This window comes from Carcharhinus amblyrhynchos, chromosome 34, assembly GCF_965287045.1.
Source record: "Carcharhinus amblyrhynchos chromosome 34, sCarAmb.v2.hapA, whole genome shotgun sequence".
Classification (NCBI taxonomy): domain Eukaryota; kingdom Metazoa; phylum Chordata; class Chondrichthyes; order Carcharhiniformes; family Carcharhinidae; genus Carcharhinus; species Carcharhinus amblyrhynchos.
Window position 1 is genome coordinate 21,855,050 of NC_137357.1, and position 17,518 is coordinate 21,872,567.

At 45.0% G+C, this 17,518-nt stretch overlaps 1 protein-coding gene across 5 annotated transcripts in view; it reads left to right on the forward strand.

Moving 5' to 3' along the window:
- LOC145361426 (transcription factor COE2) overlaps window positions 1-17,518 on the forward strand; it is a 305,378-nt gene that overhangs the window by 251,833 nt on the left and 36,027 nt on the right. For 4 of the 5 annotated variants that reach the window (XM_080217170.1, XM_080217168.1, XM_080217171.1 and 1 more), the window contains 2 exons: window positions 1,687-1,775; window positions 15,565-15,630. In XM_080217170.1, the coding sequence (XP_080073296.1) occupies window positions 1,687-1,775; window positions 15,565-15,630 (155 nt within the window). The remainder of the gene's footprint in view (window positions 1-1,686; window positions 1,776-15,564; window positions 15,631-17,518) is intronic. The other variant, XM_080217169.1, reaches the window with a different exon arrangement.

A 17,518-nucleotide genomic window follows, 5' to 3' on the forward strand; every position in this document is an offset into this window, starting at 1 on the left:
CTGGCCAGCTCCTCCCTAATGTCTTTGCAATTACCTTTATTTAATTGGAACACTGTTGCATCTGATTCCAGCTTCTCTCTCTCAAACTGCAGGGTAAATTCTATCATATTGTGTTCACTGCTCCCTGAGGGTTCCTTCACCTTAAATTCTCTAATCTAGTCTGCCTCATTACACAACACCAAATCCAGAATTGCTTGTTTCCTCACAGGCTCTGTCACAAGCTGTTCCAGAAAACCATGTCTTAGACATTCCACAAATTTCTTTTCTTGAGATCCACTACCTACCTGATTTTTCCAGTCCACCTGCATATTGAAGTCCCCCATGATTATTGTAATATTGCCTTTTTTATATGTCTTTTCTATCTCCTGGTTTATTTTCTGCCCCACATCCTGACTACTGCTAGGGGACCTGTACATAACTCCCAGCAGGGTCTTTTTACCTTAGCGATTCCTCAACTCTGCCCACAGAGATTCAATGCCTTCTGATCCTATATCACTTCTTGCTATCAATTTAATTTCTTTCCTTACTAACAATGCAACCCCGCCCCCTTTGCCTATCTGCCTGTCCTTCCGATAGGACACATATCCTTGGATATTTAAATCTCAGCCCCGATCCCCTTACAGCCACATCTCTCTGATGCCCATAACATTGTACCGGCCAGTTTCAATGTGCACAACAAGCTCATTTACCTTGTTCTGTACACTGTGGGCATTGAGATACAACTCTCAGTCCTGCGTTGACCACCTCCCTTCTCATACTTGTCACTTTTTTCCTTTGCCTAAGGTCAGATTCCTGCCACCACATATACTCTCTGTTCTGTTACATGGTCTGGAAACTTCACTAACCTTTCCTGAGTCCTCAGCTCCATTAACCTGCATTTCTATCCTTTCCTTTAACTTGGATTTCCGAATTCTCCATTCAGCTGAACTTTGCCATCAAATTAGGGACAATTTTGAGCTGTGGGCCTGTCTCATTTGGAATTAGCTTGATACTGCCCAAATTGTTTTCAAAAATGGCCCTTACAGCCAATACAAAGCAAAGCCTTTCATCTCAAGAATCTGGGACAACACAGAAACGAGAAGCAAGAGTAGGCCATTTGGCCCTTCGAATCTACTTTGCCATTCATCTTGATCATGGCTGATCATCAAATCAATATCCTGTTCCCCCCCTTTCATCCCATATCTCTTGAAGCCTTTAGCCCCAAGAGCAAAATCTAATTTCTTCTTGAAATCAGGCAACATTTTGGCCTCGATTACATTTTGTGGTAGTCAATTCCGTACATTCACCACCCTCACCTCAGTTTTAAAAGGTTTACCCCTTATCCTCAAACTATCACCCTTAGTTCTGGATATCACCACCATTGGGAGCATTCTTTCTGAACTATCCTGTCTAACCCTGTTAGAATTTTATAAGTTTCTATGAGATAAGTTATAAGTTTCTATGAGATCCCCTCTCACTCTTCTAAACTCCAGTGAATATAATCCTAACTGACGTAATCTCTCCTCATAAGACAGATCTGCCATCCCAGGAATTAACGTGGCAAATCTTCGCTGTACTTCCTCTATAACAAGGACATCCTTCCTCAGATGAGGACACCAAAACAAAAATCATTAACTTTTATGCTCTGATGCACAACTTTCAATTTAGCAGGAAGTAAAATGATAAATTTCTTACTTGATTCAACAGCCCTGAATGAGCCCACAATAGACTATGGATTCCAGAGGCTGCAGAAGGTCATTCCAAGGCACCCAGGTGATCCAGAAAGACTAGCAAAGGTTAGTACAACTTGTGTTTAAACTCTATTACAGGTTAAATCAGTATCTATAAGTAATGTGTTTAGTCTGCTAATGTTACATTACATTTTTACCCAAACATTATAGATAGGTTTCAGAAGCCTCAGAGGTTGGAGGTGTAACATTTCTCACATATCACTTTTCCGTCCTCCTCTCCTAAAAGTTGTGGAATACAATTTCATGAGTTATTCTTCACATGGGAATCCAGATGGTGTGAGCAGCAAAGGTTATTTGACCATCAAGTGGGATCACAAGCCCAAATCTAGTCCTTTCATGATGGGCAAAGATTTTTTAGCAAGGCATTCACTCAATAGCAATTCAGAGCTGGCTCCATAGCCAAAGGATGCTGAGGGCAATTGGAAGCAACTCAACTGCCGCCCTGTCGGAAGGAGCTAATTGGTCATACACCAGACATGGAAGAAGAATCGATCAAACGTATTGTGTTGCGACTACAGCAGATGTTAAGTGCTGAGCAAACCAAATCCCAAGAAGAAACTTTTTTTTTTGTATTTGGTAAAATAGAAGAAAATGTACTATTCTCAGCAGCAAGAAATCCAGTAAGACCTTTGGGATTTTCTAATTTTAAGTAGAAGGTATAATGACAAGAAGAAAACTTCAGCACATAATATTCAGCACAGTTACACAGTTAAAATTAGTCTTACAAAACATTTCTCCCCAAAAATTTCCTACCTGGTCAGACCCACAAGTAAACATCACCCAGGCAAAACTCTCTGATCGATGGTTAACTATAAAAATTCAGTAATATTACCCAAGGCAAATTTTTAATAAAGACTTACCACACAACCAATCAAGCTCACTTCCACTCTGCCGTGGGAATCCAAGAACCCTTCAGATACAAAACTGCTTTTCGCGGCTTAAGAACTTTCTGGCTTGACTGGATGACGAATTCAAACTGCACCTTCTCCCAGCACAGAGCTGTTTCTCACAGGACGTCTTCCCCATATTGCCAACAACAAATCTTCTCAGCATTTCTCCTTAAATATCCTTTTTTGCTTTCATCTATGATTCCATTGTCCTCAGCACTTCTTTGAACTCAATTTTTTCAAAAAACAAAAATTTTTAATGTTTTCCTATACTCCCCACTATAGGCCAAATATAATTTAATAAGTATCCCTCATTCATTGATGAAACCATGACACGTGTTAAAGTCTTTCATCTCCCTTTGAAACTTAACAGCTGAAAACAATAGGTCCCTATTTGAAATTCATAACATTTATATATTTACTTGGAAAAACACTTGACCATAGCTTTATCCCAAATGCATGCAGTTAGCTCATATGTTTCTTTTCATCTCTCAATTTTTCAGACAAGCTGACTCCATTTAACCTATCCCCAGTTGATTTCAATCATTTCTACACACCCAGACATATACTCTTCTATACAGAATAACACAATATTCCTCAAAAATGTTTTTAAAATTACATCCACTCTCATAATTGGGTATCCTCACTAACAGCTAGCAATGCTCAGGGGTGAATGATTTGCTTATGGTGAACCTCTTTGATGAGTAGACAATGGCTCTAGGCACAGTACCTTCAGTAGATCAATGGCAACAACAGCAAGTGGTTACAGGAGCAGTCACTACAAAAAGCCAAGCTGTCCTGTTCCTGTTGGAACATCGAGCTGTGCAATACAATGGATGGGATTTTCCAGCCATTCCTGCCAGTTGGATCTTCCAGTGCCATTGCAGGTGACCCTGGAGCGGGTTTCCCAAAGGTAGGGTAGTTGAGCAACCCCAATGGCCATTGACTTTGGCAGGGCTGGAAGATCCTGCTGATGACCAATGGTAAGCCAATCCTTCCACCAGAAAACCTACCATGGTGGGCCCAGAAAATCCTGGCCTATGGGCAGAATTCTACCATCGGGAATTGTAGCAAGGGGGACATGGATCATGCAAAGGTCTGTTGACCTCAAGCAAGATTTTCCGACCTTGGGGCGAGTGCAGGCGGAAAATCCCACCCTATGGGTATCAAGGAGGGCGGCACTTCTGTTCAGTAGCACAAATTAGGAGAGATTTAATATTGGTTGCTATTCTTGGAAGTGAAGTAGAACACAGAACATTACAGCGCAGTACAGGCCCTTCGGCCTTCAATGTTGCGCCGACCAGTGGAACCAATTTAATGACCCTCTGACCTAAACTATTCCAATGTTATCCATATGCCTATCCACTGACCATTTGAACGCCCTTAAAGTTGGCGAGTCCACAACTGCTGCAGGGAGGGCATTCCACGCCCTTACTACCCTCTGAGTAAAGAATTTACCTCTGACATCTGTCCAACATCTGTCACCCCTCAATGTAAAGTTATGTCTCCTCATGCTAGCCATCTCCATCTGAGGAAAAGACTCTCACTCTCCACCCTATCTAATCGTCTGATCGTCATATATGTCTCTATTAAGTCTGTCACTGGAGAGGCACTGTCACTAAAGAGGTAACGCTTGATAGACTAATGGGATTGAAGGTGGACAAGTCCCCAGGACCGGATGGAATGCATCCCAGGGTTCTGAAAGAAATGGCAGAGGTGATAGTGGATGCCTTAGTAATTATTTACCAAACTTTGCTGGATTCCGGGGAAGTGCCGGAAGATTGGAAAACGGCTAATGTTACACCACTGATTAAAAAAGGTAGCAGACAAAAGACAGGGAATTATAGGCCAGTTAGTTTAACGTCTGGAGTTGGAAAAATGCCTGAATCCGTCATCAAAGAAGAAATAGCGAGGCACCTAGAAAAGAATGGTTTGATAGAGCAGACGCAGCACAGATTCGTTAAGGGGAAGTTGTGTTTGACAAATTTATTGGATTTCTATGAGGATGTGACTAGTGCGGTATACAGAGGGGAACCGGTGGATGTGGTGTTTTTAGATTTCCAAAAGGTGTTTGATAAGGTGCCTCACAAAAGGTTGCTACAGAAGGTTAGGATGCACAGAGTTGGGGGTAAGGTGTTAGCATGGATAGAGGATTGGCTGTCTAATAGGAAGCAGAACGTTAGTATCAATGGGTGCTATTCTGGTTGGCGGTTGGTGACTAGTGGAGTGCCACAGGGATCGGTGCTGGGGCCTCAGCTATTTACCATTTATATAGACGATCTGGAGGAGGGGGCTGAGTGTAGGGTAACAAAATTTGCTGATGAGTGGAAAAGCAAATTGCGTGGAGGGTGTGGAAAGTCTGCAGAGGGATCTGGATAGGCTGAGCGAGTGGGCGAGGACCTGGCAGATGGAGTATAATGTTGGCAAGTGTGAGGTTATCCACTTTGGCAGAAATAATAGTAGGAGGGATTATTATTTAAAAGGCAAAAAGCTGCAGCATGCTACGGTGCAGAGGGACCTGGGGGTCCTCGTGCATGAGTCGCAAAAACCCAGTCTACAGGTGCAGCAGGTGATCAAGAAGGCAAATGGGATGCTGGGTTTTATAGCGAGGGGCATAGAATATAAAAGCAGGGAGGTCTTGCTGCAACTGTACAGGGTACTGGTGAGGCCGCAGCTGGAGTACTGTGTGCAGTTTTGGTTGCCGCACTTGTGCAAGGATATTTTGGTCTTGGAGGGAGTGCAGAGGAGGTTCACTAGGCTGATACTGGAGATGAGGAGGTTGGACTATGAAGAGAGACTAAATAGACGAGGTCTGTTCTCGTTGGAGTTCAGAAGGATGAGGGGGGATCTGAAAGAGACGTACAAGATAATGAACGGGATGGATAGGGTAGAGGTGGAGAGATTCTTCCCACTTAGAAAGGATAGCAGGACTCGAGGACACAGCCTCAAGATAAGGTGGGGGGTTAGTTTAGATCAGAGTTGAGAAGGAACTTCTTCACTCAAAGGGTGGTGAATCTCTGGAATTCTCTGCCCATTGAAGTGGTGGAGGCTACCTCGCTAAATATATTTAAGTCATGGGTAGATAGGTTTTTGATAGACAAGGGAATTAAGGGTTATGGGGAGACAGCAGGAAAGTGGAACTGATCCACTTCAGATCAGCCATGATCTTACTGAATGGCGGGGCAGGCTCAAAGGGCTAGATGGCCTACTCCTGCTCCTACTTCTTATGTTCTTAAGTCACCTCTTAACCTTCTTCTCTCTAACGAAGAAAGCCTGAAGTCCCTCAGCCTTTCCTCATGAGACCTTCCCACCATATCAGGCAACATCCCGGTAAATTTCCTTTGCATCCTTTCCAATACTTCTACATCCTTCCTATAATGCGGCGACCAGAACTATATGCAATACTCCAAGTGCAGCCACACCAGAGTTTTGTACAGCTGCAACATGACCTCATGGCTCCGAAACTCAATCCCTCTACCAAAAAAAGGTAACACACCATACACCTTCTTAACAGCCCGATCAACCTGGGTGAGAACTTTCACGGATCTATGCACGTGGACACCAAGATCTCTCTGCTCAACCACACTTGATTGGTTGTGTGGTATGCCTTTATTGAAGCGGTTAAAAATTTGCCATGGGTAGGTAATATTACTGAATTTTTATAGTTAAACATCGATCGGAGAGTTTTGCCTGGGTGGTGTTTACTTGTGGGTCTGACCAGGTAGGAAATTTTTGGGGATAAATGTTTTGTAAGGCTAACTTTAACTGTGTAACTATCATATTATGTACTGAAGTGATTAATGAGTAAGGTTTCCAATTTTTTTTTTGTTGACAATTTTGGTTATTTAGTTGCAGGCTCTCCTTTCGGTTCTCTTATGCCTTCCCATTGTTCTTTCCACAAAATGAGAAGACATCCTAAATATCTCAAACACTAAATAACAGGTTCAAACTGTAATACAATCTAGGGGAAGAAGCATTCAATCAAATAGCAGAAACTTCAGAAGAGTTTCAAACCAGAGGGTGAGAGAAGGGTTGGGAAAAAGGATCACATGAACTTGACCACATTTTGCTGTTACAAATAAACCACCAATTTCAAATTGTTCTCAGATGGAGAAAGGGTCTTTTTAAATCATAAAACCTAATTAGGAGGCCTTGACAACGCACACCTGTCTGTTTCAGAACTTTGGACAGTTCTTTCTCAACAGGTCACAAGATTTGACGCCAGAACATCAGAAATGTTGAATGATTAGATCTACTCATATCACAAATGTTGCCAAATGTTCCGCGTGTCTTTTCCCTGCAAAGAATATTTGAATTCTTCCATGGTGTCATCATTTGTAGTGCTGAGAGAAATCTGTCAGATGGTCTGGCATAGTTAGCTGGTTATATCACTCCAAAACCTGGGTGTGTGCAGTGTGGCTTTCAAACCAAACCTTTAACACATGTGCACTTAAATTGTGGCAAATCACTGCTTCTATTTAGCAATGTCTGTTGGTAAAGTTGGCATACAAAGTTTGCAAGAACAACGAGTACCAAAGAGCACACACTATGCTGTATGGGATTTCTTACACTGTGTTTGGCAGTTCACTGATGAAGCAACAGTTGGCTGGAATGAACTTGCTTTCCTCAAAGCTGTTTACTTCAAAAAATAATTTTCATTTCTCAAATTTCATGTAAAATAGAATCATGGAAAAAAGTTCAGCACAACTGAGCGGGAACAGAAGCATTGTGGTTTTATTACTGGAGTAATATCCAAAGGATACTAATCCACAGACATGGGGAGGGGGGGCATTCTCCCAAAAGTGCTGAATTGGTGGGAAAACTGTTTGAGATCACGACTGTTTTCTCAGTTAAACTTCACACTCGAATCTCCCCACTCAATGCACTGAAGAGGTCACAATCCTGAATTTCATTAAAAACCTGGGCGGGAGGCAGGGAGCGGGGAGCGGGGGGAGGGGGGCGGGTGGTGGTGCCTATTCGTGCCAGAGTCTGACAGTTCAGGAACTCTGCACAATGGCTCCAATCTGTCAGTCTCCCCATTTGTTGGCTAGCTCAATTGGTGGCTAGCCCGGGACCCCACAGTGCTGCTTCTCTAGCCCACCCAGCTCCCAAAACAATTCCCGGGCCAGCCCTGGCCCCCTGCCCGCCCCCCCCCTCCCCCCCCCCCCCTCCCCCCCACCCGGAGCGCCCCAATGTCCAGCCCCCTGCACCCAGCAGTGGCAAACCCTCCCCGGCAGACCACTCCCTGTCCCCAGCCTGCCCTGATTGCTGCCCTCCGGGCGGCAGGGTAACACAGTGGTTAGCACTGCTGCTTCACAGCTCCAGGGTCCTGGGGTCGATTCCTGGCTCGGGTCACTGACTGTGTGGAGTTTGCACATTCTCCTTGTGTCTGCATGGGTTTCCTCCGGGTACTCTGGTTTCCTCCCACAGTCCAAAGATGTGCGGGTTTGGTTGATTGGCCATGCTAAGAAATTGCCCCTTAGTGTCCAGAGATGAGTAGGTTAGAGGGATTAGTGGGTATAATGTGTAGGGATATGGGTGTCGGGCTTGGGTGGGATTGTGTTTGGTGCAGACTCAATGGGCCAAAGGGCTTCTTTCTGCACTGTAGGGTTTCTATGATTTCTCCCTCCAGCCCAGACCGATCACAATGCAAAGTCGTAGTGGGACCCTCCACCCCACCGATCGCCCCGAGATTTGGTCCACAATAGGCCCTGCCCCCTTTGTACTGCCCAATGCCTGATGGGCAGTGCCAAGATGCCCTCTGGGCATGGGCACTGCCAGTGCACCCATGCCCAGGGGCACCTTGGGGGATTCACCACAGCCTGACTCCTGGGGGGGCACCGATTGCCCCCCTCTCTTCATTTAGCAGGGTGTCCTGCTAGTTCCCTGAACGTGGGAAGCTATGCTAAACCCTGCTGGAATGAAGTACTCCTGGTGGGGTGGGAGATTCAATCGGGGTAAGTTTCTGATAATGAAATGCTAAACATATTTAAATTACATTAAAAAAGATTCAAATAACTTAACTCTCTTCCCACCAGTTTCCAGTGTGGTCTGGTCTCCGACTGTTCTCTCGCTCTGGGAGATGTGCATGCGTTTCCAGTGCATGTGCAAATCCTGGAAAAAGGCTGACAACTCCAGACTGACCCGCCAGAAAAGTTGCGGGTCGCCATGGGAGAATCACCCCCATGAGCTCAATTGAAAGAGCAAATCTGGAAGAAAAAGCTAATATTAGCAATAGTGGCCAAGGCCTGAATATTTCAGATGGCAGGGTTTCCCTTTCTTGTTCACTCTGACTGCCCTGCAGAAATTTCATGCCTTAATGACTTCCCCACTGCCATCATTTGGGAAGAAGTTTGCCTTAGAGAGCTGCTGTCCAATCAGATTGCTGTAGACAGAACGGAAAACGTTTCTACATGCCAGTGCCTAAGTCCCAGGTTCAGGTAAGCTTTGTGGGGTCCCAGGCAGGAAGGGCTGCGAAGACCTGGAGTTGGTGGGGGGCTGTGAGTGTTTGGGGTTTTTGGGGAGAAGCCAGGGAGAGAGGCAGGACGAGCAGCTACCAGATCTAATGGGGTGGCAGCTAAAGTCAGAAGAGGGTTTCTGATGGAGGCACGCCCCCCCTACATCCCCACAACCTCCCTGCCTCCTCCTTCACATCTGAGATCTAATTCACTTCAGTTTTGGGCTTCCCCCATGCCAGGTAAATTGTCCTGCCGGCCTCAGATTTGAGGCTTGGTGTAACCATAATTGGCCACTTAAGGGCTCCAACTGGGGAAAGACAGGCAACCCATCTGTGGCCTTGCCTGCCCCAGCATAAAATCATTGCAAAATCAGGATGGGCAGGAACCAGAGGGAATCTCATTCCTTCAACTTCCCACTTCTGCCACCTAAAAGCCTGTCGGCAGGAAAGTGTAAAATTCAGGCTCATGAAATTACTGCATTTCCATCTGGTTTAATAATATCCTTGGGGAAGGCAATCACCATCCTGAAGAGACTGGGAGCCCCTGAGAATGACATGGGAGAATACCTGTTTGACTGGCTCACGCTGAACTCAGTCTTGAGAATGAAGTTAAGAACGTAAGAACATATGAAATAGGAGCAGGAGTAGGCCATCTAGCCCTTCGAGCCTGCCCCGCCATTCAATAAGATCATGGCTGATCTGAAGTGGCTCAGTTCCACTTTCCTGCTTTCTCCCTATAACCCTTAATTCCCTTGTCTATCAAAAACCTATCTACCCGTGACTTAAATATATTTAGCGAGGTAGCCTCCACCACTTCAACGGGCAGAGAATTCCAGAGATTCACCACCCTTTGAGTGAAGAAGTTCCTCCTCACTCCGATCTAAACTGCTCCACCCCTCTTATCTTGAGGCTGTGTCCTCTACTCCTGCTGTCCTTTCTGGGAGGGAAGAATCTCTCTACCTCTACCCTATCCATCCCTTTCATTATCTCATACGTCTCTATAAGATCCCCCCTCGTCCTTCTAAGCTCCAACAAGTACAGACCCAGTCTATTAGTCTCTCTTCATAGTCCAACCCCCTCATCTCCAGTGTCAGCCCAGTGAACCTCCTCTGCACTCCCTCCAAGGCCAAAATATCCTTGCGCAAGTGCGGCAACCAAAACTGCACACAGTACTCCAGCTGCGGCCTCACCAGTGCCCTGTACAGTTGCAGCAAGACCTCCCTGCTTTTATGTTCTATCCCCCTCGCTATAAAGGCCAGTATCTCATTCGCCTTCCTGATCACCTGCTGCACCTGCAAACTGGGTTTTTGCGACTCATGCACAAGGACCCCCAGGTCCCTCTGCATCGTAGTGTGCCGCAGCTTTTCGCCCTTTAAATAGTAATCCCTCCTACTATAATTTCTGCCAAAGTGGATAACCTCACACTTGCTAACATTATACTCCATCTGCCAGGTCCTCGCCAACTCGCTCAGCCTATCCAGATCCCTCTGTCGACTTTCCACACCCTCCACGCAATTTGCTTTACCACTCATCTTTGTGTCATCAGCAAATTTCGTCACCCTACACTCGGCCCCCTCCTCCAGATCGTCGATATAAATGGTAAATGGCTGATGCCCCAGCACTGATCCCTGCGGCACTCCACTAGTCACCAACCGCCAATCAGAATAGCACCCATTGATATCAACTCTCTGCCTCCTCTTAAACAACCAATCCTCTATCCACGCTAACACCTGATCCCCAACTCTGTGCACCCTAACCTTCTGAAGCAACCTTTTATGAGGCACCTTATCAAATGCCTTTTGAAAATCTGGAAACACCACATCCACCGGTTCCCCTCTGTCTACCGCACTAGTCACATCCTCATAGAATTCCAATAAATTTGTCAAACACAACTTCCCCTTAACGAATCCGTGCTGTGACTGCTCTATCAAACCATTCCTTTCTAGGTGCCTCGCTATTTCTTCTTTGATGACGGATTCAAGCATTTTTCCAACTACAGACGTTAAACTAACCGGCCTATAATTCCCTGCCTTTTGTCTGCTACCTTTTTCAAACAGCGGAGTAACATTAGCTATTGAAAGGGTGCAGAGGAGATTTACAAGGATGTTGCCTGGATTGGGAGGCATGCCTTATGAAGATAGGTTGAGGGAGCTAGGTCTCTTCTCCCTGGAGAGACAAAGTTTGAGAGTCGACGTGATAGAGGTTTATAAGATGTTGAGAGGAATAGATAGGGTGGATTCTCAGAGGCTATTTCCCAGGGCTGAAATGGTCGCTACGAGAGGACACAGGTTTAAGGTGCAGGGAAGCAAGTACAGAGGAGATGTTAGGGGTAACTTTTTCACTCAGAGGGTGGTGAGTGAATGGAATCGGCTGCCGTCGGTGGTGGTGGAGGTGAACTCGCTGGGGTCTTTTAAAAGACTTCTGGATGAGTATATGGGATCTAATGGGATTGGGGGTTATAGATAGGTCTATGGCTTAGTGGGTATACAAGTGATCGGCGCAACTAGTGGGCCAAAGGGCCTGTTTGTGCTGCAGTGTTCTATGTTCTATGTTTTCCAATCTTCCGGCACTTCCCCAGAATCCAGTGAATTTTGGTAAATAATCACTAAGGCATCTCTGCCATTTCCTTCAGAACCCTGGGATGCATTCCATCCGGTCCTGGGGACTTGTCCACCTTCAGTCCCATTAGTCTATTAAGCACTACCTCTCTCGTGACAGTAATCGCATTCAGGCCCTCAACTCCTACCATCCTTCTATCTTTAATATCCGGCAAACTATTCGTGTCTTCCTCCGTGAAGACCGAGGCAAAAAACTTATTTAAGGCCTCAGCCATTTCCTCATCTCCCACCACAAAATCCCCCCTCTCATCCTCTAAGGGTCCAACATTCACTCTAGCCAGCCTCCTCACCTTTATGTATTTGTAAAAACTCTTACTGTCCTTTTTTATATTTAGTGCTAGTTTAGCTTCATCGTCTATCCTTCCTTTCTTTATCAACTTCTTAGTCATTCTTTGTTGATTTTTAAATCTTTCCCAATCTTCTAATCGCCCACTACTTTTTGCCACTCTGAATGCATCAGCTTTTAATTTAATACTCTCCTTTATTTCCTTCGACAACCACGGCTGATTATCCCTTCTCCTACATTCCTTCTTTACCATCGGAATATATTTCTGCTGAGCACCGAAAAAGATCTCCTTAAAAATCCTCCACTGTTCCTCAGAAGTCCTACCGACCAATCTGCGCCCCCAATCTACATTCGCCAATTCCTCTCCCATCCTATCGTACTCCCCTCTGTTCAAACAGAGGACACAGGTTCGGGACCCTACTTTCTCATCCTCCATCTGCATCAAAAATTCAACCATACAATGATCACTTGTCCCAAGAGGATCCCTCACAATAAGATCCCTAATTCTTCCTGCCTCGTTAAACAACACCAGATCTAAGATAGCTCGCTCCCTCGTAGGTTCCGTCACATACTGTTCAAGGAAACTATCCCGACAGCATTCCAAGAACTCTTCCTCAAGCCCACCACGTCCAACTTGGGTCATCCAATCAATATGCAAATTGAAATCCCCCATAATTATCGCCGTTCCGTTTCTGCACGCATCATTTATTTGCTTGTTTATAGCCCGCCCCACCTCAAAGTTATTATTTGGGGGCCTATCGACCACACCCACCAGCGTCTTCCTCCCCTTACTATTCCTTATCTCCACCCACAACGATTCCACGTTTTGCTCTTTGGAGCCTATATCTTCCCTTACTGCCGCCCTGATATTATCCTTAATTAACAGAGCTACTCCACCCCCTTTCTCCTCCCGTCTATCCTTCCTAAACACTTGATACCCCTGGATATTCAGCTCCCAGTCCCTGTCACCCTGCAACCACATTTCCGTAATGGCCACCAGATCATATCCATTTGTGCTGATCTGCGCCACTAGCTCATTCACTTTGTTCTGAATGCTTCGTGCATTCAGGTAAAGTGTCTTTACACCAGCCTTTATCTGGACCTTATTTGAAGGAACGCTACTAACCTTTCTCATGCCCCCTACTCCCTTTATTATTGGGACATCCTCAACATTTTCCTGCGCCAGTACCCTCTCTTTTACTTTAGATATTGTAATTTCTCCCACCCCTGCACCCTGGGAGAAATTTTTCATCCAATTCTGATTGTCATGTGCTCAATTTCCTGTTCTGAGCTGTTGCTGTATTTGGAAATGAAAATATTGTTTTTTGCCTACGCTACCTGAAGTGTGACTTCAAATTCTCTTCAATGCCCTCCAAGATTGTCTGGCAGGACACTCAGTTGCCAAAAAAATGGCCAGTCATCAAATTCTCAAAACAATTGGAGATGCGCAATAGATGCTGGGCTTGATTGCAACACACACATTATGTCAATTATTTTTTAAAAAGCAGTGATGCGAGGGACTGGTAGTTCAGCACCAGACATCCACAGCACTGGTGTGTATGTTAGGCACTCACTGCTTACCCTAGTGAGCTGCTCAGTATGAAATCTGCTAAGAATCTATTGGTGGCATTTTAAGCGAGCGAAAAAATTGGGAATTGTAAATTACCTATGTTTATTACAAGCTGAGTGTAACAAAAATTTAAAGGATGTGTTGATGGAGTTTAGATGAAAAAGTATGGGAGGGGATATGTGTGAAATATAAACATTAGCATCAGCCTGCTGGCCGAATGGTCTGTTTCTGTCCTGTAATTACTCTCTAATACTTGGTAAAATCAGATGTCCACTCCAGCTATATTTGGAATGGGTATTTCAAGGAGGGCTTGAAATTGGTTTCTTTGCCTTTACAATGGCCATCTCTGTCCTAAAGGATCACCTTGCCTCTTTCATTGCTTCTTCTCGAATGATCAATTCATGAAAGGGGTCATTGACCTCTAAAGTAGTTCTTTCAGCATCAGATCACCATAAGAGCAGTCAAAAGCCTTTCCATTGTTCCTGACACTCATCATTCTATCCCCGACACTCATCATGCCATGCAATAAGTGGGGAAGCAGAACAAGAATATGTAAATAAGCTGAGCTCAGGTTTTGGAATAAGATTTGCTCATTTGAGTTCACGCACATGGAGAATCTCAAGAGCTATGGTTCTCATAGTATTACCTGTCACGTAGCTATAATGAAAGAATTGAAAATCTCGGGTTGTATTGACTGGAGAAATTTAAAATAGCTTTTTTTTGTTTCTCTCTTGGGGTGTGAGTAAAGCTTGCAAGACCATATAATCAAAGTACTGAAAAATATTAAAGAGTTTGAGAATGAAGCCCACTTGATTGGCACCCCACCAACAACCGTGAACATTCATTGCTACCACCATCGATGCACAGTGACAGCAGTATGTACCATCTTCAAGATGCACTGCAGCAACTCATCAAGGTACGTTTGTCAGTACCTTCCAAACCTGTGGCCACCTAGAAGGACAAGTGCTGCAGATGGATAGGAACACCATCACCTGCAAGTTCATCTCCAAGCCACACACCATCCAGACTTTGAATTACATCATTATTCCTTCACTGTCACAAGGTCAAAATCTTGGAACTCCCTGTCGAATAGCACTGTGGGTGCACCTATACCACAAGGATTGCAACAGTTCAAGAGGCAGCTCACCACCCCAGTTCAGGGTGGGCAATAAATGCTGACTAAGCCAGGGATGCTCACATCCTGGGAACAAATTTTTAAGAAGTGAGAAGTTAGTTTCATTGGTTGTTAGATCAGTAACATGGGGTTATAGATTCCTATTTCAGTACGAGAGCCATAAAGAAAAAATGAGAGTTTTTTTCACTGAGAAATTTCTGGAATAAGAAATGTACCACTGTAAGTGTCTATTGATGCCAAGTCAGTCACAGCATTCAGGAAATAAATTAAATACACACTTGACATATATGAAAGGATGAAGAGAAAGAGCATAAAGATGGGACTAGAGTAGATAGTTTTAGTAGCAGCAGCACAGGCAAACAGGCGGACTCACCTCTTGAGCTGCAATTTCTACGATTCTGGGACACAAAGCCATATTCAATTGGCAGCCCTATTTGGTGTATCTCTTGTGACCCACTTTCACATGTCAGAAGGGCAGCCCACAGTTTACCAGATACTGTTTCTTGACCTCCTGGGTCTGTCTTTCAAAGGTGTGATGGCTGAACAAGCAGTACTTTGTGTTAGCTTTTCACTGCAACCTGCAGTTCATGTGGATGCGAATAAAGCCTGACCACAAGCAACGTATTTTTCTGGCCCATAACACTCATTAAAATAGAAAAACTTTCTCTCTTCCGGTGCTGAATGCAAGCCAGGGTCAAAAAAGGGAAGTAATAGAGACTAGCGTGAAGGCCAAAAGCCTGAACTCACAACCCTAAGAAATGCTGGCAGAGTATAACCATGGTCAAGTTATCACTATTATTAACATGTTTTGTTGTTCTGAGAAACTTTGTGGCTTAAGTTAAGACCAGTGGTCCTTTAAAGGTTTGTATTTTGTCTCACAGGAGATGTTACTGAAAAGAGCAGCAGATCTTGTTGAAGCCTTGTATGGAGGACCACCAAATAATCAGGTACAGCAGGATATGTGTGACAATTCTCTTCAGATGAAAGAGCAGTTAATCAAATGGAATCAAGCCTTCACAAGAGTGTATATAATGTACGATACAATGCAAAATGGGACATCCTTTGAGTCAGAAAGTGAAGCAAGATGGAAGATGAAGATTTGTTCACAAACCATTTGCTTTTTAAGAATCTTCATGTCCCACTTAAAAAAAAACCAAAAGCAATATCACTTTTTTGAATAGCCTATCTTTTTGTTGAATCGGTTTTATTGATCTTCTGTCTGTAACACTGTCTCAGCAGTAATCTGAAAATAGGGGCAGAATTTTCGACTCCGCACCCCCCCATGGCAGGTATAATGGAAGGCTGGGAGACAAAATGTGGCAGGAACATGTGCTCCAGCCTGTCACGGTAGGTTGCCATTTCCAACGTGAAACCGTTTTACATCCCATTAATGAAATGGTGACGAAGGCCTGACTGGAATCACATTCCCTGCCTATAATCCTCGCCACCAACAGGTTTTCATGACAATACAGAATACATATGGACCAAAGTGGCGTGCAAATGCTAACAATGACCTGAAGAAGACCTGGGCAACCCAGAGATCGCGTGTGGGCCCTGGAACACCACATGCAGCAGTGGGAAGGTGCAGTTTCAATCAAGTGGATCCTCCAGCTGCAGCAACTTCCAGGAGATGGATCTTCAATCTGCAGGTGGAAGGCTGCATGGGTAATGTTGGGAGGTGATGGTCTGTGCTGAGAGGAGAGGAATGAAGAAATAATGGATGGCTGCAGAGGCTAGAGGGAGTCAGGAGGAGGTCAGTAGTAGGGAAAAGAGAGAGATGCTGTGGGGTTCATCAGATGAGTGAGTTGGTGTGGAGTAGAAGGGTAGGAAGGGCTGTGCTACAATGCAGCTGATGGTTGGAATTGTGTACGACTATGAACAGGCATAGGTATGATGTGCAGGTGCAACCTGGCATGGGCAGGGATTAGGGGTTAGGGGTGGGGGTGGTGGGGGTCTGTAGTATCAATTGATTTGTCTTGGGGCTCCAGTCATGGGAGTGGGCTTCCTCTGGAAGGTAGGGGGTTTTGACATTTGGGGTGGGTTCAAGGGTAATGGTAGGAAGCTTAAATGTTACACCTCGGGGATGGGTGGGGTGGGTCAATGGTTAAGGGAGAGGAGGGTGTAGGTGACAATGGGTTTGAGGTAAAGTTATTGCACTTAACTGTGAAAGTCATGACAATCACAGCTGCTGCAAACTATGCGGAGCCTCATGGTGGAGATCTTGAGATGCAACATAGGAGTTGGTTTTCGGGGATATGTTGTGTTGGATGACCTTGGCAGCTGTCCCCTGGTGATCAAAGACCTGGACAGCTCCAACTTACTTTGGCTGCCCTTCTGTGGGGCAGCTACTCTCTCTGCAAACTTAGAGAATGAAGCTGAAGGGGTCAAAGGCAATGGGGATTCTGAAGGGCCATACATCCTCAGAGTCTTGAGTGGAGGTCCCAAGGGTGTTCAATAGCCACTCTTCCTCCCTTTGGGTGGCCAAAGGCCTCTACCTGTCTCCTTGAGGGGAAGAGGCACCTGATGAGAGGTCAAAGTGCCCCAAGCCTGTGTGCATCTCCAGCAGAAACTAGGTGTTTGGCTGGACCAGGTTCTCCACTGCATCTGTCACCCTCCTTGAGACCTTGATGCTTACACATGTTGGCAACACTTTGTCCGGACATGACAGAAGGCAGACGCCAGCCAGCCCTTTCCATCTTGAGAAATGTCAGGAAACTACTGAGTGCATAACTAATTTTGCTATCATCATGAGATTTTGCACAAAATTCATTTTTTCTAAACTTATGCTGTCATCAGGTGATCTGGGTAAACATTGAAATGGTAACTACAGGTATA